Raw genomic sequence first — 24,716 nt, 5'->3', positions numbered from 1 at the left:
GAGTTTGACGGTTAATTTCAACAGTTTGCCTTCTGTTGGATATATACGATTTAAACCACTCATAAGCATTTCCCCTAATACCATAATCTTGTAATTTTTCAAGTAAAATTTGATGATCAATTGTATCAAAAGCTTTGCTAAGATCAAGGAATATGCCGGTTGTATACTTCTTAGCGTTTAATGAATTTAAAACGGAATAGAGAAAGGAGTAAAGAGCAGTTTTAGTAGATTTATTTGATCTAAAGCCATTTTGAGCAGGAAGTTATTTAGAAAGCTAACTAGTCTTATATACATAAGTTTTTCAACGTTACGTTATTCCTAAAGTTTAGTTATTCCTAAAGTTGCGTTATTCCTAAAGTTTAGAGAAGGTAGATAGACATGATATTGGTCTGTAGTTCGATGTAAGATCTATCTTACCACTTTTATATAAGGGTTTAATAACTGCTAGCTTCAATGCTTCAGGAAAAACGCAACTACTAAATGAGTTATTTACTATGAAGCATAAGATATCAGCAATCTCATAAGAGCATTGCTTTAGAATTCTATCAGGAACTTTAGCATATCCTGAAGAACTCTTATTTGTCATTTTCAGTGTAGTATTTAAGATTTCCTGACTAGTTACCGGGTGTAAGAACAATGATTTTTCGAAAGTATCGTTGTGTCTACTAACGTATTGTTTGGTAGATAGTTTATTGTTTACGTCATTCGTGAAGTAATCGTTAAAAGCATTTGCAATTTCAGTCGGTTTTTTAATAATTTTATTTTGACACGAAAAGCTAGTTATTTTAGAGGAGAGTTTTCGTTTCCCAGATTCTTTTCGAATAATTTGCCATGTAGCTTTCATTTTATTGGAAGCTTTCCCAATATATCATTCTCTAACATTTTTGCCTGTTTTATGACTTTATGTAAAACTCGTCTGTACATTTTATGGTATAGTTTAAACACGGGAGTGCGGCAGCGTCGGGAAAGTTGATGTAAATAGCGCATTTTTTGTAGAGAAACCGTTATTCCTAAAGTCTTCCACTTCGAACTGACATTTACCGATTTATTTATCTTAAATTTTCGTTTAGGAAAAGCAATATTAAAATAATGAGTAAATATACATAAAAAGGAATTAAATTGGTCGTTAACATTACATTCCACACATACAACAAACATTAACATTACATTCCACAGCTGCTCGTAATTCCTGCGTTGTGTGATATCGAGTGTTTCTTACTTGTTGCTTTATGAAACTCCAGAGAGCATTGTATGGGTCGTCAGATCGGAACTTCTTGGAGGCCAGGCAAAGGGAGCTGGTGAAGATGCACAACTTCTTTCAATCCAGCGGCAAGGAAACGTCTGATTCTGGTAATTGCGTACATGAATCGCGAAGTGCGATGGTTCTCCATCCTGCTGTATTACAACAGTGTCTTTGACAACATTTTCTTCCAGTTGAGGCACCAACCACTCATTAAGCATCTCCAAATAAGAATGTCCATTAACATTGTCTTCGAAGAAGTAAGGCCCAAAAATGTGTGTTGTACTTATTCCAGCCCACACCATCACGTGTGGTGGGTTTCTCACCATCTCTTTGTAAAACCGGGGGTTTTCCTTACACCACAATACAACGTTCCAAGAATGCATACTCCGATAGATAGCACACCCGTCTGTGAAGAGGACTGCACCACGGGATCGTTTGGAAGGGAACGCCTTAAGGAGAGTTCTGCATGCCTCCTTCCGCGCATCCATGTCGGCGTCACTCAGTTCATTCACATGCATTGGACGGTAAAACCTTCAATTTTAGATCTTCTTTCATGTCCTTGTCATGGTGGTCCGAGGAATACCAAGCTCCGAAGATCTTTTACGTGTTGATTTTGAAGGAGACTGCTGCACAGATGCTTCCACTTCACGGCATGTTCCCCTCCGTTTTATCGGTCGACCGCCTCGGGGAAGATATTTCACATTGCCCGTAGAAAATGCACGTTTTTCCCACCCCAACATTGTTGCTTTTGTTGGCGGATTAATACCAAAACGGTCTGTAAATTTCGATTTTACAATTTCCATGGTGTCACCTGTGTAACGCCTTTCGTGAAGCCAAACCGCAACAACTAATCTTTGTTCAATGCTATATGAACTTTGATCACACATTGTTGATTACTCCAACTTCATTGCAAATAACTTTTACCAAGCAGAAAACAGCAGAAAATAAATGAACATGGATAGCAATGTTGCCAGACAATGGCAAGCAATGTTGCCAAACAAATGTGAGTAAAACCTAAACCGTCAGAAAACACCAGGGGTACGCCTACTTCCTGACCACATTGCAGAACTCCAATTGAGAAAATCAAATTAAATAAGTAATGTCAAATTGGACTACATTCTAAACTGGTGCTGAGGTCTCTTGGTGTTCTAAAATAGCTCATAGTCAACTAATAATGATATTATTTTGATGTGAAAATGTTGGACGAATTTTATGAGTCGGACTTATACTCTAATGCATGGGTACTAGCCAAATAGAAAGATCGTATTCACCACTATCTCTACGCGATGATGATGGTGTTTCTTTTATCACTGTTCTTACAAGGTTCTCTTAATTCTCACATTTGCCAGTCCTCGAATGCTCGCTTCCTGTACCAATGGCTTGATGATTTTTCTTCTGCCTAATTGCAGTTTTTTTTTTTTTTCTGGTTTCGTTATTAACAGGACGACAGCTTAATTCTCCGACTTGGCAAAGTCTCACGCATCGGGACTTATTTCCTAATTAAAATAATGTCTTTTGTGTAAATAATTTAAGTGTAATTATTTGAACTTGCTTGTTTGTTAAGACGTTATATGATTGACCGGCAGCACCAGGGAATGATGACTATTTTCAAACTTAAAATACAAATATTTTATAAATTATTTTGCCTACACCAAATGTTCTATCATATTACAATATTGAGTCATAAAGAAGTCCTACGGGAAGCTGTTACTTCAATATTGTCAGATTCCACTTCTATACTATTTGTATATTGCTATTTTCTAAAAATGGAATTTACTGTTCGTCAGGTTTTGAGAGAAGTTATTACCATTAAAAGATAAGTTTCGAAATTTGTTGTGCTCTTAAGAAGCACCTCTGCTCAATTCTTTTCTATATCCATTTGGATTACATACTGGCTCTCTGCTGGATGGAGAGTATAGGTACACATATGTAGAATGTTTCTGAAGGTTGTTTAAAGCGCTTGAGAGGTGAATCAACTCATAAGAACAAGAAAGAAATCCAGTAAACATTTTCCTCATGATCGCTTAGTTTCTGAGTTTCAGGCTGATGAAAGCATGGAGAAATAACCTTTGGATGTGAATAATAGCTATTGAACTGAGGCGGCATGTTATCGTCTTGGATTTTTAATATTCTGTATCTAAAAATGCATTATTCAGAATCTTTTAATGGTGGCGCAAGGGATTCCGTTGCTGGAACTGAAGGATTCTGGATAGTCTGTTTGGAAAGATGAATCCAATGCATAACGTATGAAACATCACAGCAAGTACGTAAAAAACAATTCGTTAACATATTATACAGAAGGGTTTTTGGTGTATTGCACGTATTTGCGTAACTACAGCAGCGAATGAGTGTAGTGGATAAAATGAAATTAAATATCTTAGGAGACATGCAGTTAATGATATTTATTTATTTTAGAAGAACTGGTATGAAAACAATGTTGGACCTCCTCCAAAAAAAAGGAAAAGGAAAAGGAAAAAACACGGACGTTCTGGACCACAAACTCATTTGGTCTGGGATTAGAAGTGAGACCCCTTGCAGTAGAGGTGAACACTCTACCACTGAGCCCCACAATGTACTTCCCGTAGCAGACAAAAGATTATTTTTAACCCAAGTAATGAAAGGTTGAAAAGGGCTGTGTTACAAGGGTATCTCGCAAAGCATGGGTAAATAAACTTTCTAGATGGATAGTAGCAAACATGACAATACTACAGAAGTGCGGGACAGGCAACCCACAAGTAAACAACCAAAACACGGAATGATATCAATTTATAATGCAACATTTGATTTTGTCTTTGAAGTAACCAGGACTTGACAGAGGAATATTAATTTTACCCCCTATCGAATTTTCGGGTCGACATAATGCCATCTTGCCCAAAGTGAAAGCGTCTGTTGATAGATAACATAGAATGATATCAATTTATAATGTAACATTTTACTTGGTCTTTGAAATAACCAAAAACTGACAGGGTGTGTAATTAATTTCCTACCAAAATTTTACCTCTATCAAATTTTCCAGAATAAGACCATCTTACAATATTAATTTATAATGTAACATTTAATTTTAACTTTGATGTAACCAGGAACCAACAGGGATGTATTATTTGCTTAAGAAAATTTTATCCCCTATCAAATATTCAGATATAAAGTCATCTTGGTCAAAGTTAGTGTGTTTACTAAGAGATAACAGAAATAAAATTGAAATATTTACCAGCTCATTCTATCAAATTTTAGAATAGTGCGTCTGTTAAGAGATAACGCGGAATGATATGAATTTAAAATGCAACATTTGACTTTGTCCTTGAAGTAACCAGGAACCAATCAGGAATATTAAATCGATAGGAAGATTTACCCCTATCAAATTTCGGATATAAAGTTATCTTGGTCAAAGTGATTAAGGCATAAACGGAATAGTATCAACTTATAATATAACGTTTGACTTTGTCTTTGAAGTAACCATGAACCGACAAGGAGGCACTGATTTTCTTTAAAAAAAAAAAAAAAAATCACCTATCAAATTCTCGAATATAAAACTATATTGCCCAAAGTGAGTACCTGCTCTGAGGTATCATTTTCAGTGATATCAATTTTTAATGCGACTTCTGACTCTTTGAAATAACCAAAAAGTGACAAGAAGTAAAGATTTATGAGGGTAAAGCAAAACCGGTGACACCGGCATATATGCAATTATGACATCACTATGACCTAAACATTCATCAACAAATAGCGTTAAACTATTTCATGGTGTCCAATGAGGTTGATTTTTTTTTTTTTTTGATATTTCCAGTCCTGCTAAAAAAAAGTGAAAAAAAAGTTTTCATTATCTGTGATGAACTGAAAAATACGATATGTGCCTCATGCGACTGTATGCTGTGATATTTAACCGCCTGTACAATATATTGGAAAAAGCAAATTTTTTTTAATATTCTACTAGAAAGAATGAACAGAAACTAATGAGTTAAAATCGAAAAGGAAGAAAAGTGGAGTAAGTGTTTTCTGGGTGTTATTTCTCCCAGAATGGCTCTCATAATCCACATTCACATTTATGGTGTGTGTGTCTGTGGTTTGACCTCAACTCACAGCCAACCTTTTCCTTACCTTGCCCACCATATTAGATATAATTATACTATCTTTTTTTTTTTTTTTTTTTTTTACATTCGTATTATGTTTCGTATGGAAACACTGTTAAGTGGAAAACCAATTAATTATAAATATAAAAAAAAAAATTATGTCTAATATTTATTATTACATATTTAAATGTACTATTCTCTTGACACTTCACAAATATTAAATGAATACAAATTGCATATAAAATAAATTAAATAATGAGAGTTTAAAAACATTTATAAACACTATCCATGTAACTTCTCGAGCTAGTTAATTTTTGAGCGGTTGACCAGTTAGTCCATCCCCACCTACACCCAGATGATGGGGCTGCCATCTTGAAAGGTCTCAAAGGAAATTTTACATTTCTCCAGTCTTACATAATAATTTCCAGTACATTTCCAGTATTTCCTATATTGATACAAGTTCCTAGTAGTTTCTAGTACTCCAAGCACTTCAAGATTATTAGTCACCCTATATTTAGAGATATTTGGCTAAAAAAAAAAAAAAAAAAAAAAATAGTTCTACGTTTGGATGCTACATGAACCAACTCAAAAGCATTTACTCGATCGAATTGCTATGTACGATTCTGTACTAAAAATGATCATGAGTGATGAAAAGTGAATAACCTATAACAACATACGAAAAATATAATGGCCGAAGCGAAGAAAAACTCCACAGTGTGTGTGGCAACACCCTCTCACAATCACGCCCAGAAAGATTATGAAGATTACGTTGTCCGTTTGATGGGATTGGAAGTATATCGTGCGCACTTAGGAATTCAAAAGAAACGATTGGAACTCGTCAACAGAAAGGGTATAATATACCATGCTGACAACGCCAGACCGCATATATCTTTCACGACATGTCAGAAACTGAGAGAACTTTGATCTAAGATGTTAATGCATTCACCCATAGAATCCGGACCTGGCACCGTCAGACTAATATTTGTTTCGGTCTTTGAAGGATCCTCTAAATGTTGTTAAGTTAACTTAATTTCAAAATAGGCCTATGAAAACCATTTGTCACAATTTTTTGACCAGAAATCAAAGAAACTCTATAGCGACGAGATTGTCGTGTTACCGGAAAAATAACAGATCTTTGAATAAAATGGCGCACATGTGGTTTCATAATATTATTTTTAAATTACAATAAATGTATTCTCAAAGGCTCCATATCTTTTTAGACAATCCCATACATGGTCATTGTAATGTATATCTGTGTGTATTACCTGCTTACCACTCCAGAAATTTCTAACATATTGGTGAAAACCCTTATAAATATTCATTTTTATATTCCCCATCATTCCTTTCTCCTTCGCATTCTTACCAACCAACTCATTCTCTCCGGTAAGTTTAATTTTCCTTCAGTAATGATGGAAATAAATATGAAGCAATACTATTTTAGCTGGAAATAAATATGATATCAGACCAAGTTTTTCGTGTTAACTCCATTATTCTTTAAACCTTTTTCTTCCCTCTTTATTTCTTTCCATATGATGAAGCATCGGGGAACACTTATTACATAGTTTTGCTTTACCTGTATTTCCGTATGTTTTAAACCATTCTCTTCTCTCTGTAAGTATTTGTTTCTCTCTGTATACATATACATACAGTGAAACCTCTACTAACGAACACCTCTACAAAGCGGACACCTCCCGCAACGGACATATTTTATAATCCTCGAACATTGTAGTAGGAAAACAAACATATTGGCAAATCTCTCTAAAGCGGACACGGACAGTCTTTTCTAGATATTATTTACCTCCGTATTACGGCCACTTTTCTAGAAACAAGTTGAAAAGTACTGTAAAAATACATTTTTAGTAATTCACATATGTGTCACCAAGGAAGCATTGTAATAACATTTTGCCTCATCAACTGTTTGCTCAACAACCCAGACGAAGCGTCTCTATTTAACAACACTTTCATGTCTTTTGGTTGCATTCCACTCCCACTCAACCTGTAGACACAAAAATGATCGATAGTTACCCGCCGTTTGGGATGACACATTATACAGTCCCGCTGGAATCCCTAACCAAGCAGAAGACAAGTTCGGTATTTTTTGCCCGGAAGTACGCATATTGTCTCAAAAAAGACATTACTGGACTGCACTTAAACCACAAATTAAAGCGTCATACTGAAAACGTAGTAAGTAGTGAAAAATGTAAAGTGCAGAGAACTATAACATATTATTTCCATGTTGTGCCTCGAACATACAGTATTGGATGACGGAGAATAATGCAAGTAATATTCGTAAATACATGATTCATGCAAAAATATATTTTTTTTTCAATTGTAGGCCTATATTACCTTGTTTACTTCGCGACGTGTACGCTGATTGTCGACAGTACAGGTACTATTCTATCGTTCTGTCCGGAAGCAGAAGCTCGTGATGCACGATGTCCTTTCAACCCCACCAGAGGCACAGTATAACTTCCCTTGGAGTCAGTATCGGTGAGTGTTGCCACACGCTGTGAAGCATCTCGCTTCAATCATAATCTCTTCATCAAATTGTTGTCACAAGTTATCAACTTTTCAATCCTTATGATAAACCGTTTTAAAAAATGTCTCGAGCTCGTGACGTTTTAGTAGAGATTCGTACACAGAAATTCGAACGACTAAATGTTTTTGAATCAGATTATGTGCCACCGAAACGTCCAGTTTCCTTTTGTAACCCAGTTTTCTCCAAATGATTTAACGCTGCTTTTTGATGAATGTTTCGGTCAATTTGCGATATCATAACTTTTTGCATGTGGGTCTAGCAAGACTTTGCCAGAATGTTTTTCTGATTGGTCGCCCTCATCGAAATTTCCAGAACTAAAGCGATTCACAATTTTTTGGCTGTTGCTCTTGTATCTTACCGTTAAAGTGCAAAAAAGTTTTCACAGGTCTGTGCAGCATTTGCGTCTTTATCGAAATAAAATTGTATAATGTAGCACAATTTTGCAAAAAGGTCATTCATGTTCATGCCGCAATGCCTTACGTCTAATAAAAAAGCATTTTTTGCATGGATATCTACTAGCTTCAATTATCATGTCAAAGGACGTTAGGGCTGACCCGCTGCGACTCATTTCCTGAGACTAAAATACTAACGCCACATCGTGTGCAAAGAGATCACTACTCTTTAGATTACCAGATATATAAATACATTATTATGATTATTATTTTTATTATTATTAATATTATTATTAATAATAATAAAAATAAAATAAGTAGTCCATTACTATTCGTAATTACTACTCTTTTCTTTAATATTTATTATCTCCTTAAGTTTCACATCTCTATCAGATGAAGTACTTAGCGGAAGTTCATACTTTTATTCTACTTGGTGTTGATTGATAAGGGCTATATAAGTACATTATCACAGCTTTCTATACTGGCGACTGAAATTTGGTGAGATCATAAACGAAATTCAGAAGTCTACTTGACAAAGCAAAGTCATGTGCAATACTGACTGATGAATCAGGGTCAAATATGAAAGTTTGATTCTTTTTCGTATTGAATTTTAGAATTAAATAGTGGACTGATAATGTCATTCTTCTGGATATCGATTTCTTGAGATAAAAATTGGAATATGCGTGTATGTTCTTATGTGAAGCAATGTGCTAACGAGAAATGTGTTTAGTCGTGCTTTGATTTCTAGCAGATCACTTGAGTCTGTCAATGGAATAGCACTGTCTGCAACAACTGACCATGTAATATAAATTAAACCAAATAGGTTATGAGTTCGAGATTTTGTATTTTATGTATTATTGTAATACCGAGGTTATGGATATTTTATTAACAAGTTCCGAACTTCGACCAGGACTTGAATCAGATGCAATTGGCAAGTTCATAGGTCAGCACACATGATCAACGCTCACGAAGTATATGCCATTCCCTACCATACTATATCGCCTCCAAGAGAGCTGGATTATAGGGTCACGCAGCCTCAACCAAATAATGTACAATTGGATACACAAATAAATTATTTTCGAAAGTTTCATTTAAGCTCTAGAAGAAGATCATTAATGGTACAAATGCACAAGGTCACAACACTTAAGATACCTATTTCAACTATTGAAGAGTATCAATTTATTCGACCTAAGCGATAATAATTGTATTAAGTAAGAATTGCAAACTAAAAAACATATTTTCTATTGTAGAATGAAAACTGAGACATTTGACACTTACCAAATCACCTGTGTTTTTGTTGTTTTCTAGAGCTGATCGTATAAAATAAATTTAATCCAATAGATTGAAATTATAAACACAAAAAAAGAACCGAAGAACCGTTAAAGATCAAGTTAACCCTACGAGCACCAATGTCACAAGAGGTAGAGCTTCAAGAAGCTTGAGCTTTTTTATCTGACATAGTGGAAAATATCAATTTATTCGACTTACAAAATAATATACGGATTATATATGAAATTAAAACTAAAGAATAACATTCCCATTTTAAACTTTGTAAATTACTAGGTTAAATGTGACTACTGTTGAAAAAATACTCCTTTCATTCATGTAGAGTAGTTTAGTGAATTAATTGGTATTTGGAAGGTCATACAGAATGCTAATGAATGAAGGTCATAATATTTTTCTGACCGAAGTATCGTAAGTTTACCAAGGTGAAGTTTTTTTTTTTTTTTTTTTTTTTTGTTGAGACTTGAGGAATAAGGAGCTTGATTAGCGAGAGTTAAGGTTGCATGTTATAGATACGTTAGAAAAGATCTATTCTGGCTTTGTTCAAAGTATCATTCAGTAATGTGTCCGTTAAACCAAATAGGAACATCAAAAAGTTTCACCCATGCGGAGGCGCTCTATCGCACTTTGCATGTATAGTGGTGCCCACTACGCCACCAAGCTAACTTCGAATATTACTGAATATTAAGAACACTGCACCACATGCAGTATTATTTGGTAATTTGTCTTTTAGTGGGAACATCTAGTCCTCGAACTATGCACTACATTGGAGGAGATAAAAGAATTCATATAATTATAGAAGCTTTCGGGTCTCATCCTAAACGAAGGGGAAATCACAACCTATACCTCCTCGCGGGAGAAAACGGGCAACGTCTTTGGCGGCTAACGTAGGTGGGGACCGACCGACTCCCGGGATAAGGAGTCAGCCTCTATCAAGTGCCGACGGTCTTTTCGGAGGGCGGATGAGCGGGTGGAGGTCAGGGCATCTTCTTGCTCTTAGGAGGAGAAACTGTCCTAAAAGGCAGATGAACCACAAGGTGGTCAACGTTATGGACATGCAAAAAGGAAATGGAAATACTACTACATTATCTTTTTACCAGGAGGGACGAAGGAAGAGAACAAACATAATGATGGTTCTTCCTGAGGTGAAACATTCCGGAGGTAAAATAGTCTCCCGTTCGGATCTCCGGGTGAGGACTACTCCGGGAAGAATCATCAGAGGAGAAAATAATAATAATAACAACTTTCATTTCAACATAGGAACCTGGAACGTAAGAACTTTACGATGTGAGAGAAAACTTGAAAATTTAAAATTGGAAGTGGGCAAATGTAAAGTGGGCTAAGTGAAGTGAGATGGCAAGGAAAAGGTGTGATAGTATCGGGAAATTACACAATATTCTATTCGGGTGGCGTTAAGGCCGAGAATGGTGTCGCGATAGCAATGAAGAACGAAGCAGCAAGAAGTGTAACCAAAGTGGAACGCTGCAGTGACTGCTTGATGTTTGTAAAATTAAGTGAAAAACCAGTGGATATTGTAATAATACAAGTATATATGCCAACAGCCAACTATAATGACAATGAAGCAGAAGTTCTATATGATGAGATTATTAACATATTGCACCAGGAGCGAAGAGGGAAGAGGTAAGAGGGATCTCATAGTAATGGGAGATTTTAACAACGTAGTAGGAGAAGGAGCCGCGAATAAGGTGGTAGACCATTTGGACTAGGTAGAAGAATCGAACAGGGCCAAACGCTCATCGACTTCTGTAGGCAACATGATCTGGTGGTGACGAATACGTGGTTTAAGAAAAGAAAAACGAAGCTGTACACATGAAAAAGTCCAGGAAATAAGAAGCGCTACCAAATCGATTACATTCTTGTGAAGCAACGTTTTAGGGATAGTGTACGAGACGTGAAGACACTACCGGCAGCGGATACCGATTCGGATCACAACCTCTAATGGCGGAAGTGCAAACCTGGTTAAAGACAATCAAGAAAAATGGGAGGAGAAATCGAAAATGAAACTTAGAGCAACTAAGAAGTATGGGCAATGATGTGAAAGAAGAGATTGAAGAAAAATTCTGAGTGATTGGCGATATGGTAGACAATGTAGAAAATAGTTGGGGAAAGGTTAAACAGATCCTACTTGACACTCTCCACAACAACATTGGCAATATGGAAAGAGTACCGAGAAAACCATGGATAACTGAAGCGATGCTTAAGAAGGTCGAAGAACGCAGAAGGACGAAAACAACGGATCTCAAAGAATACAGAATAATAAATTGAGACGAGAGACGGACAAAGCCTAAGAAAAGTACATGGAACGGATATGTGAAAAAATAATGGAACTCCAACGCCGCGGCAAATATGATCTGATGTATCAGAAAACACAAGAATTAAGAGGGAAAGCTAACAAATGCATATGCACATTTGAAATCGAAAATCAACAAGGTCATGTAGTCACTGACCACCAAAGAATTCTTAGAGTTTGGGAGGAATACATAAAAGATCGGAATGACCAGAAGAACCACCCAAAAAATATTGTGACCGAAGCCGAGGAAGAGGTGGATGATGAAGAAAAAGGACTCAGTATATTGAAGAGTGAAGCAGTGCAAATCATCAAGGACATGTGAAGGAGAAAGGCCACTGGAGACTACGACATACTAGCAGATTTGCTCAAGGGATTAGGAGACAATGCAATGAAAGTACTGACTTCACTTATTAACAAGATCAACCTGAGTGGAGAGTGGCCAAAGGATTTTCTTGATGTTACAATTGCATTAGCCAAGAAAAAGAAAGCAAAGAAGTGTAGCGATCACAGAACCATTAGCCTTATTTCCCACATTGGAAAGATAATTGCGCGCATACTGAACAGACGGCTGGAAAATAAGATAGAAGAGATGTTGGAGGAAGATCAATTTGGATTCCGGAAAGAAAAAGGCGCCATAGATGCCATTGGGTTAATGAGAATTACCTCAGAAAGAGTTCTTGACTTAAAGAAAGAATTGTGTTTGTGCTTTATAGACGTAAAAAGCTTTCGACAGGGTCAATTGGACGAAACTTTTGCAAATACTTAAAGAAATTGGGGTCAACTGGAGAGACCGACGGCTCATTCGCGACCTGTACAAGGACAGCGACTTAAGATACGATTGAATGAAGGAGGAATCAATAGTGCGGAGATTGGAAGAGGAGTCAGACAAGGATGTAGCATGTCGCCCCAATTATTCAACATATACAGTGAATGTTTAATGAAGAAAGCATTAATGGGAATTGAAGATTTCAAGATTGGAGGGCAAATCATTGACAAGATCAGGTATGCAGATGATACAGATATTATAGCTAGAACCGAAGACGGACTACAGGAGATGATTGACAAAATAGTTGACACTGGGAAACTATATGGAATGGAAAATAACATCGAAAAATCGAGTCCTGAGAATATCCCGTGGAAATGCGCCTTTACGGGCCAGAGTAAAACAAAGAGTACTTGAAGAGGTCGACCATTTCAAATATCTGGAAAGTATTTTGAAGAAAGACGCGTACTGCACAAGAGAGATCAATCAGGTCGATAATTGCCATAGCTAATGAAGCATTCAACAAGAAAAGGTCACTCTTAACTAGGAGCCTTAATAATGGACTAAGGAAGAAATTGGTAAAATGTTATATATGCAGCATTGGACTTTATGGTTAAGAGACTTGGACACTACGGAAGTTACAGAGAAGAAATATGTAGAGAGCTTCGAAATGTGGCGTTGGAGGAAGATGGAGAAAATAAAATGGACAGAAAGAGTAACAAACGAAGACGTTTTAAAACAAATAGGAGAGAAGAGGACGCTTTTAGCCACCATCCTTCGTAGAAAGGCCAACTGAATTGGACACATCTTGCGAAGAAATTATCTTCTTCATACTGCCATAGAAGGAAAGATGGAAGGAAAGCGAGGAATAGGAAGAACACAAGTGATGATTTGAAGAATAGAAGAAAATATTGGAAGTTAAAAGAGGAAGCTGAAAATCGCGGAACATGGAAGAAACATTTCCAGGCCCAAACTGAAAATGAAAAAAAAACAAACAAAAAAAAAAAAAAACTCATTAGTCCCAGTACCTGCCAAAAGGCAGAATATTTAATAATAATAATAATAATAATAATAATAATAATAATAATAATAATAATAATAATAATAATAATAATAATAATAAATATTGATTATAGAATTATAAATTTCTCAAGTAATACTTCGCAAAAGTTAAGAATTCGCGTGCCACGATTTTTTTTTTAAGTCTCTACATACCCTGCGATATAAGCAATGACTTCAGCTTACTGTTAGTTCAAATTCAGTTTGACGGTGTAGTACCTAACAATCTTTAAGTTTCATGGTTTCTCATTCCTGATAGAAAAATGTTAGTCTTTAGTTTGCAACTCCATATATAATTAATTTATTGAAGTTGAAAAAAATTTATATTGAATTCTAAAAGTTCATTTTTTGTTAATTCATTTGTGTTTTATTTATTTTATTTCAACTTGCATTACAAGCACACTGACTGTGTTCATCATCAGGGCTAACTAATTTGAGAATTGTTGTACAATTATTGTGCTGCAATTTTAATTGATACATTTTACAATTTTATGTTTCCATATAAAACAATGAAATATTATTTTAATTAACGTTTCATTCAAATTTATAATATAACCGTTTTATTAATTATTATTATTTCCGATCTCTTTTGATTATTATTATTGTAATAAAATATTCAAAGTAACACTCAATTTCAAATCTTCCTCTCTATTCAATGTTTTATAGGTAGTTTTATTTCCATTGCTTCTCTTAATAACCTTTATCTCTGCGAGTGCATCTGCATATAACGGACGCATTTTTACACAAAATTTTGTGTTTCTAATGCATGTTGTGCTAATGCTGATTTTTCTCGATTTAATTGTGTATATATATATTGTATGCTCCACACATCTGATTTTAATTATTTGTCCTGTATGTTAATTGTGTGTTAGGCCACATTCACTGAAAGAACAACATAAAATTTTGTTTGAAAATGCGTCAGTTATATGCAGATGCACTCACAGATATAAAAGGTTATCAAGAGAAGCAATGTAAATAAAATTATATGATAGAACATTGAATAGAGAAAAAGATTTGAGATTGAGTGATACTTGGAACATTTTTTTTATTTATTATTATTATTATTATTATTATTATTATTATTATTATTATTATTATTATTATTATTATTATTATTATTATTATTATTATTATTATTATTATTATTATTATATCTTCTTTCTCGTCCTTTGATCCTGTGGCTACTCTATTTTTCGAAAGTATTCCTTTAGTTTTCTGGCCAATTTCCATCTAGAGTAGCTGTCCCTTCCTCCTAGAGTGTCAAGTGTTTTTCTTATATTTTACATCTAATTCTTATCCTTGGCTGGTGGGGTTGGTTAACGCTGATGGCAGTTAGTCAACCGGTACTGTTACAGTACGTCGCAGTGACTGTGTTGCAGCAGAGCCTTCAGCAGCTAAGCAGGTACATTTCCATCTGTCTGTTGTTATCTATATGCTTATATTTGCGAGTAGGAAGGGTCGTGAGGTCTTCTTTTCTTTTATAGATCTTCTGACAATGCTGAGAAGCGATTTTATGTTTTTGTGGCGGCCGTGTTTTTTATGTTTCTTTTGTCTTGCTCCTTAGGCCAGCGGAGTTTGACTTTTTTTCTTTTCTTTTTGATGAATGTAGTTTCTACTTAAGTCATTCTTTTTAATATGTCACCCTCAGCTGAAAATTGTCCATTTTGTGATCTTCCAGTTTACGGAAGACAAAAAGCTGTTAGATGCAAGAAATGTACAACTAAATGCCATGTATCATGTATTTTAGTAGAAACTGAAGGAAATTATGTATGTAAAAATTGTGAGGAACAAAATATATATACGACAACCCTGGAAATAGTAATGAAATGAATAAACATGGTAAATCTTATCTGAGTGAAAATCCTTCTTTGGCTACCTTTCATAGGCTAATTGATAATTCCTTAGATAAAATGACTTTTTTTTTGAGAGAGAGAGAGAGAGAGAGAGAAATGTGCGACTAATCGGAAGGATAATTCGGAGGGAAGTTTGGTAGAAGTAATTTCGACGAGAAGCAAATTTTTTAATAAAGACAATGTAAACTTAAATCAGAGTTCGAATGTAGGTATGGGAATAAAGAATAACTAACGCAAATTGAATGTTGGTCGTGGTAATACTAGAACAGAGTTGATCTCTAATGCAAGGAAAAAGGCTTTATTTGTTACAAGATTTAGCCCATCTATTTCTGTTGAGGATATTGAAGAATTATTAAATGAACATGTAAAATCTGTCAAATGTACTAAACTCAAAACCAAATATGACTCTTATTCCTCATTTCACATTGAGGTCACTGAGTTTGATTATAATATTATATGTGATCCAGAAATTTGGTCTAAAGGTATTTTAGTTGGTCCGTTCTATGGAAAACTAAAGAAATTAACTGTTACAAATAATACCGAAGAAATGAATGAAAGTATAAGGATTCGTCATAGAGAACATTAATTATGGTATCAAAATGTACGTGGATTACGAACTAAAAATAAACAATTTTATTGTTCTGTTGCAGACTGCAAATATGGTGTTCTTGCTGTCACTGAGACTTGGTTAAATGACACTTATAATAATGCTGATTATTTTCCCGACACCTAGTCCTGCTTTAGATCTGATAGACATTATGAACCTCATATATGAGAGAGAGGTGGCGATGTTCTCTGTGCAGTGAAGAAGAATATTAAAGTAGTGAGGCGAACTGATTTTTAATTTTTTTTCACGAAAAGTGTTTGTCTAGAATTTCCGAGAAAAGTTGGATTTTTTTTTATTATTTTGGGTATATTTTCATCCTAACTTACACCTGAATGTATTTAGTGAATTTTTTTAGGCCTTTTCTAATAGAATAAATAGTGACTGGACTGGATCGACGACTTTTAGGTATAGCTCGTATCTTAGCATTGTCATCTGGTAATGAAATTATTTTCTCATGCACTTTTCGTTCTGAAATCGTGGGAATATTTGCTTTATCATTTAAAAAAAGCTTTTAACTACGACAAAACAAGCTTTGCAGCTTCCCACCTTGTCCGATTGATCTTTTGTCCATCCTCGACATGATACATTACACACCTCAAAACCTGCAGACATATTAGTAAGCGAGAGCCAGTGAGTAAGGCGTCGTCCTCAGTGATAGCACTTCCTAATCCAAATACACTAGAAAATTTCCTAGTTTCAACAGACATCTCTTCACATACAGTACGAAAGTAGTTCTTTTTTTAAAATTGAATTAGAACAGGTGGAGTGGAGCTGAAGACTGTGAAATTATATAAAAACAGGAAGTAATGTCTTCTCCGTAGAAACTCCAAAACCTTGGTTGCGTAAAAGTGAACAGTATATAAAGAGGGAACTTAAGATTTTAAAATCTTAATGTGCAAATACTGAGAGAATATCTTACCCTTATGCTGTTTTTCTTCAAAATTCACGATACAAGTTACGTGGCGCCATCTGTTGAGCCACTTTTCAGATAACTATCCTGTTTCATATAAGTTTATGCCTCTGGTGGACCCACTAAACATACTTTGATTTTTATTAAAAAGTTGCTGGGCTGTATTATACCTCAAATGGAATATTTCTAGCCCAGCCCAGGGACAAGTTATTTTGTGAACAGTGAGTGGTTTGATGCACCCTATTGTGGGTGAAAATTGAAAAATGGGACTGCCGTGATGGGATGCCCTATTTACACTACGTTAATATGTTTAAAAAAGGTTTAACATAACTATCTTGTATGGACAATGCTAAAAATCAATACTACAGACACACACCTACATGAAGAATACTTAGTAAATTTCTTACACTCAGTTTCAACTTTTGCCACTAGGTGCTTGCAGATTGTTCCGAATTCAGATTTTCATCCATATAGAGATAATATAATATCAGGTTTTTTTTTTTTTTTTTTTTAACCAATACTGCCCTTATCCAAAGTTAATTTGGGTTCTTTAGTTTTTACGGAAAAAAATATTCATAGACTGATCTTTCAATACGTCACAATGTTTTATAGAAAATATTTACTTCATGAAAGTGTTTGGAAATGTGTAAATGCTTGGATGAGCTAGAAACCTTTTTTGGTATATTTTTAGTTCTAGTATCAATGTTCCTTTGGTCGTCATGGAGTTATGTAATTGAGTTATTCATATGTCACTTGGTAAATTTCTGAATGTATTTTCCCACTAACAAAATAGCTTCTAAAGTCTATCAAATATTTTTCTAAGCTTCTAGGAGATTTAAGAGCTACGCCAAAACCGCACCTAGAAGTTCGCAGAAGTTTTAGCGAACGAAATGTTGCAAGTATTAAAGTGATTCCGAAGAGCAATAAAACTGCCTATGATAAAACTGTTTTAAACATCTATTCCATCAGCTCAGAGCATTAACATTACTTGGGATGATTCTTACTAACATTATAGTACCTCACCTGACGAAACTTTGTAGTAAAGTGGTCACCTTAAAGAGGGAAAACAATATTACTTATATATATATATATATTTGGTCTAGGAATTAATTCGTGCGGGTGGACAAGAGATGGCGCAACGAACGGAGCGTCCCACAGTTCCGTGTATCCACATATGTGTTGCAAACCCCTGTCATCGCGTATCGTTCGTAGTATAGGGCAGTGGATTAAAGCGTCAACAACACCAGTTTGTAGTTAAGTGAACATGGCACAATTTGTGCCTGATAAAGTGTTTTTGCGGGGTGTCCTGCTGCATTACTTTAACATGCAGAAAAGTGCGACTGAAAGTCATCGTATTTTGGTGGAAGTGTATGGTGACCATGCTCTAGCTGAGCGAACGTGTCAGAAGTGGTTTGCACGGTTTAGAAGTGGTGATTTCGGCTTGGCAGACCAAGAGCGAGCTGGACAGCCAAAAAAATTTCAAGACGAAGAATTCACAGCATTTCTCGAGCAGGATTCGTGTCAAACGCAGGAACAACTTGCAGCAGCATTAGGCGTTGATCAAACAACAGTCTCCAAACGCTTGAAAGCCATGGGAATGATTCAAAAGATGTCACATTGGGTTCCACATGAATTGAAAGACAGAGACGTTGAAAGACGAAAAACCATTTGCGAATTGCTGCTTCAACGACAGAGCAGAAAGGGGTTTCTGCATCGAATTATTACGGGTGATGAGAAGTGGATCCATTACGAGAACCCTAAACGAAAAAAGGCCTGGGTGAAACCAGGTGAACCAGGTCCATCACAACCAAAACGAGATATTCACTGTGCAAAGGTTATGCTGTGCATATGGTGGGATATGAAAGGTGTGGTGTACTATGAGCTGCTGCAACCGGGTGAAACTATAAATGAAGAACGTTATCGACGACAATTAATGCGTTTGAAGCAAGCTCTGGCCAGAACACGACCAGAATGGGAGAACAGACATGATAAACGTATTGTTCAACGTGATAACGCTCGCCCACATGTCGCAAAACCGGTCAAAACCTATTTAGAAAATGTCGGATGGGAAGTTTTACCCCACCCGCCGTATTCACCAGACGTTGCTCCTTCGGACTACTACTTGTTCGATTGCATGAACAACGATTTGATTGGACAGCGGTTTACTTCTTCAGAAGATATCGAAACATGGGTCTCTGACTGGATCGCTTCCAAGGATGAGGACTTCTTTCGCCACGGAATCCGTACATTGCCTGACAGATGGGCGAAAGTGGTGGCTAGCGATGGACAATATTTTTCTTAAGGTATTTATGTATTTTGTGTTTGTACTACAGCTTCAATGTGTGCGTACCAACCGCACGAATTAATTCCTAGACCATATATATATATAAAACGGTGGTCGTCGGTTGAGAGGAAGGGTGGTTAGTATAAAGGGAGTTCTAATACAATAATTGCTCGTATGAAACTATAATTCCATTCCAATAAAACATAGATCGTGATTGCTTGAAGAGGTGATCGTTCAGAAGTGTTTCACTATATATGTAACACTGATACACAAACACTGAATTATAATAAGTAAAAATGTGCCTACCTTGCATCATCGGCAGTTCCTTCGTTATTTCCAGCGTCTTCTGTAACTACTTCAACATTACTCTGTACATCGAGCTCATTCGCTAGGGAATCTGGACAATTATTTGGTAGCTCTTCGACCACATTTTGCTCTTCTTTGGGATAATTCTCTGTCAATACTACAACTTCTGCATCGTTTTCAATACAAACTTCTTTATTCGAAGTAATGCCATTTAGGGGCAGATCGGAAAGCCTAATAACGCTGTAGCTAGTAACTTCAGTCTGTTTGTGTACGCAACTGTCATCATCTAATGTACTTATTTCTGAGTAGAATTGTTTCCTCGATCCAACGTAAAAAGAAGGGATTTTCTCAATTTGTCTGTCCTGTTGCAGTGAGTGCTCTTCGACATTATCCTTAATGCTTATATCGTTGCTCAGGTTTTCCTGAAATACGAATGTAATAGGGCGATAGCAATAGTTATTTGATACTGAAGAATAATCATCATCAAAGCTACACATCGGCTTTGAACTATCTGATGATGTCAATGTCTCTGTGAAATTATTACTAAACATGTTGACCAAATGTTGTGACCTAGTTTGCATATTAGCTGTTCTTTCATTGTTACTCAAGAATTCTTGATTCTTTGTCATATGTGACTGTTCACAATCAAACTTCCCACTGTCTACATTCTTAGTCTCATTTCCTAACGATGAATCATACACCTTTGTCGCTGCTAAAGTAGTGTAAAGAATAGTAGAACACAATGAACTCTTATCATTTTTATCACATTGCTGTGTAGCATTTACTTCAGTGTTACACTTATCGTTTGACTCCCGTTCTGCCTCATTCCATATCAACGTTTTATCTTTGTCATGGAAAGAGTCAGAGTATAATGGTTCATTTGTAGTTACAAATTTTTGAGAGTCGATATCGAACAACACATAAGACTCTACTTTTTCTGTATTATTTTCAGCTAAGGATAGAGCACAAGGCTTTGATTTGTGATGGTCGACATTCAGAGTCTTACAACTTTCCAGGATCTTGAGAACTGATTTGTCTGGTTTTGATTCAACTACAGGTTCAACAATATCACTAGATGTCATTGGTTGGTATGAATCATTGACACAACCGTAATAAGAAACAGATTTAAAATTTCGATGTGGAAACGTAAATGTTCTTTGAAAGCTTGGAAGAGGAGCTCTTTCGGCTGAAATACAAATCTGCGACGAGGTAACATGCAACTCTTGCGTTCCTACCTCCTCATTGACAGTGAGACCTGCGTTGCCATTCTGCTTAATATCACATTCTTGCCGAGCATGGTGCTGATTACTACAACCACTAGCTTCTGGTGTCTCTTCTTTTTCCTTAAACTGATGGTCACTCATCCTAGAAAACTGAAAATTAAATTATATAGTATACACTCTCTTTTTACATAAGTCAAAATACATTTGAAATTAAGAATTTCCAACAAATAAATATATCAATAGAATAAGATTCTTAAGTATATACGTACAGAGGCGTATCTACAGTGGGGCAAGTAGGCACCTATCCTGAGTCCCAGTGTCAAAAGGACGCTAAAGGCCGAGCCAAAGAAATAGCGGCTAAGTTCCACGTACAGTAATTTCGTGTTTGGTTGGTTTAGCGCCCCTTTGAGCACAGAAGCTACATTAGACATGGGTTTACAACTTAACGTGTGATACCAACCCATAAAGTCCCAACGGAAATCGAACCCAGGTATCATACGTCAAAGGTAGTAATTACACTAAACAGACTTTACTCTTGTGTCACATTTAAACTTGGTGGCATTCATTTTATTAACTGAAAGATTACCACTTGTGATAGCTTACAGATAAAATACAGAAACGTAGTGCTACATATTGACGTAAAATCTGTCTACTGGCGTATTCACCTAATTGATGATAACATTAAAACTCTCCGTTCATTCTTTATTATTACTATTTGTTATTTTCTTATTTTTCTTTCTTCCCTTTACTATGTTTTTCTTATTTCTTTTCTAAATCGTACCGACTATGCTATTCCTATTGAAGTGTTGTTGGGGTACAAAAAGAGAGATTTTCTCTTCGTTGAGATTTTCACCTATGAAACCGCTTAGATAATACTCAGAGCAAGCGGTAGTGTTACGATCTCGGCTTCCGGAACTCGAGCCCGCGTCCCCAGCAGGGCAAGAGTCCAGAACATTCGGAGTAGTGCATAGCCGGAAGTGTTTGAACTGGCGCTCGGTCTCTCAGGTGCTGGTTGAAGTAACGAAACATACTATGATACAATGTTTCTCTCTCTCTCTCTCTTTGATTTTCGCTTTGAGATAGAGCAAATAAAATGGAAAATAAAAAGTCAAATTTTCAGTCAATGTCAATATTTTAATAGTTAAATACACAAAAACATTTTATCATAAAAAGAAGAAAGAGCATTTAAAAACAAAATATTTTAGATATTAACTTCATAGTTTTTTAATATTTAATTTCAGAAAAGTCAATAACTATAGCATGAAACACAATGTTGCAAGCTGACTAAGAGTCGAAGATATCTTTGGCGTAGGCATAAAGCTTCGTAAGTCCGCTGAGAGTTTTGTTTACGATTGTTTACTAAGAAATGTAACTTCACTGGTGCAGGAATAACATCCTCCTAAACCTAACTATGAAGTTACTTCTGAATCTTTGGCGTGGACATACAGTTCAGTAAGTACACCTAATGAGTGAATCTACTAGGGATATCCTCTGGCAAAAATTAGTTGTATCATTGATGAATGAAGTACAACCAGTATTTCCCTAAACCTGAATAAAAATGAGGTTAGAACTTGGCGACGGATAAATCCTCGGTAAGTCAACAAAGAATGCTCTGACTAGGCGAGAGTAAATATCATTTTCCTCCATAAAATTAACCTTATTGACAAGAGAAAAATTACTTGGTAATTAATTAACATGTAATTAGCATTCATATGAATAAAAAGAGCATATCATTGTTCACTTTCATGTTTCATCTATAACATACCGAATATTGGTTGCTCAATCTGTGGGTCTAGGGTCACAAATAGAGGAAGAAAAACTTATGTTCCTTTGCCTTTCTTATGGACTGTTGGGAGATTGTTTTAGACGGAAAGTGAAGAGTAGCTGGGAAAGATTGCAATAATTGAGTTCTATTTTCCTTCAGTAGTCACAACCATGTTTAACGAAGAAATGGAGGAAAAGATATTGTTGAAATAGTAAGTATGCAAAGATGGGAATGGACTAGAAGGTAGGGCGCAATTTGCACGCTTGCCTGAAGTGTTGTTAGCTCTAGTTATTCACAATTATTATAGTTTCTTTTCTTCCTTTCTTTCTTTCTTCCTTCATGACACGTAATTTATATGTTGCTATGGTGTATGAATCACTGGTTGAAAATTCTTTCTGTACTATTGATGAGTTTCTTTCTTTTGATTATAAAATGCATAAAAATCTGTCACTCCTAGTAAGTATATCCTATTTAAACACAGAGCACTCATCGGTAATATAAATTCTAATGACTTTGATATGTATTATTATGAACTATGTTTAAGATAGCACAATCCAAATGAATGTTTCTGATTAAATATTGTGATGTTTTCTTATACTGTATTGCATACTTCACATTTGATTGTATAAATACTCTCACTTATTACGATTATAAATGCTATACTTACAATTATTAATTGATGCTGTGGGATGGATATCTATTAACAGAAAAGAAAAATTTTCATACGTTGTAACATTCAAAAAGTACGAAATCTGTGATCAGTTTCGACACTCCTCACTTCTTCATCAGCGCATCTACAGAAGCTTGATGCTACACAAAAAGACATGATACATGAAATTCTCGGCTTTCCCATTCTATAGAAGAGAAAGTTCAAGGATAAATTTATAGGCCGATAGTAAGATTTCCTTCTCTAAGTTACGGATAATGAAAAGGTCCTGGTTTTTACTTTTTACGTAAGATACATATATCAAACACTTAATTGATAAGCTTGAACATTCAATTAACGGTCTTGAACTACGAATCACTTTTTTTAGATATACAGTCCTCTTTATAAATTTGAAAGAATCATGGCAGTCCTCTTGTAAGGAATTTTTTGAAGCTTCACACTTTAAATCCTAGTAAACTTCGCATTTTGGTCAGAATCAATTGAGGATTATTTTTCCACTGCATCCCTTTATAACGCTTATGGATACAATTATTTATATAACAAAATGACTTACAATATTAAATATGTACATGCTACGTACAAATTCTTCTTTTCAAATTATCACATTAAATAATTTTTTCCCTATGGCTCTGTTTCCCACATCTGAAGACATCAAGACATTAAGACATTAAGTTTACTAGTATTCTAAATGTGAACTTTCAAAAAGTTCATTACAACAGGATTGTCACGGTTCTTTCAAGTTCACAAAGAAGATAGTATATCAGAGAAACTTAAGTGGTCGTCAAAGAAGTGCAAATAGTTATATATTTTAGTGTTATCAGGATATTCTGCGATCTCACTTTTTATTTTACAGAACATGATACTAATGTACATACATTAGTAATGTAGAGGGAAGTAAGTTCCGGCAAGCAGTCGGACGAGATGTCGAAAATGACAACAGCGTTGATCGAAATGATCCGTTGATAAGATAATCACGTGGTATAAAAGGTAGGTGCATTGTATTTATGTAGTATGTATCCTATAGCTTACAAAATATATATTGCTTATATGTATATGCTTTCAGTTTAGTTTATAAATTTTAAGCTGTACTGAACGTAACCAAAATTGAGAAAAAAAGTATTAATAATGCCTTTGTAAATTTTTACTTATGCAATAATATCCTATTTTCTGATTAAGTTACAGATTCTAGATTCAAGGTAGGACTTTGGTCCTGATAAAAAATGATTCTAAAACGCTTCTGTCCCTCAATGAAGAGCCGTTTATAAAATCTACACATCTTGTATATTGTGGTGTGATTCCTGTTGATGTCTAGATAAAACATTAAGTTGTTAGATCATCTCCTTCAGTGTCCTTATGTGTTCATTGACTCTCGGGTGGATACTCCTTTTGGACATTTCAATATAGAATTGTTTGTAAGAACATATGGTCAGATAAACTGCTGAT

General features: G+C 35.4%; 1 protein-coding gene across 1 annotated transcript in view; it reads right to left on the bottom strand.

The window, feature by feature from the left end:
* Positions 1-24,716, bottom strand: part of LOC145690612 (uncharacterized) — a 54,214-nt gene that overhangs the window by 9,276 nt on the left and 20,222 nt on the right. Inside the window, exon 2 of the mRNA XM_081765673.1 lies at positions 19,619-20,991. Within this exon, the coding sequence (XP_081621799.1) occupies positions 19,619-20,982 (1,364 nt within the window). The 5' untranslated portion in view covers positions 20,983-20,991. The remainder of the gene's footprint in view (positions 1-19,618; positions 20,992-24,716) is intronic.

The sequence above is a fragment of the Thermobia domestica genome, chromosome 7 (genome assembly GCF_964235325.1).
Source record: "Thermobia domestica chromosome 7, izTheDome1.hap1.1, whole genome shotgun sequence".
Lineage (NCBI taxonomy): Eukaryota > Metazoa > Arthropoda > Insecta > Zygentoma > Lepismatidae > Thermobia > Thermobia domestica.
The sequence above is the reverse complement of the archived record's forward strand: the minus strand, read 5'-3'. Positions and strand labels throughout refer to the sequence as shown.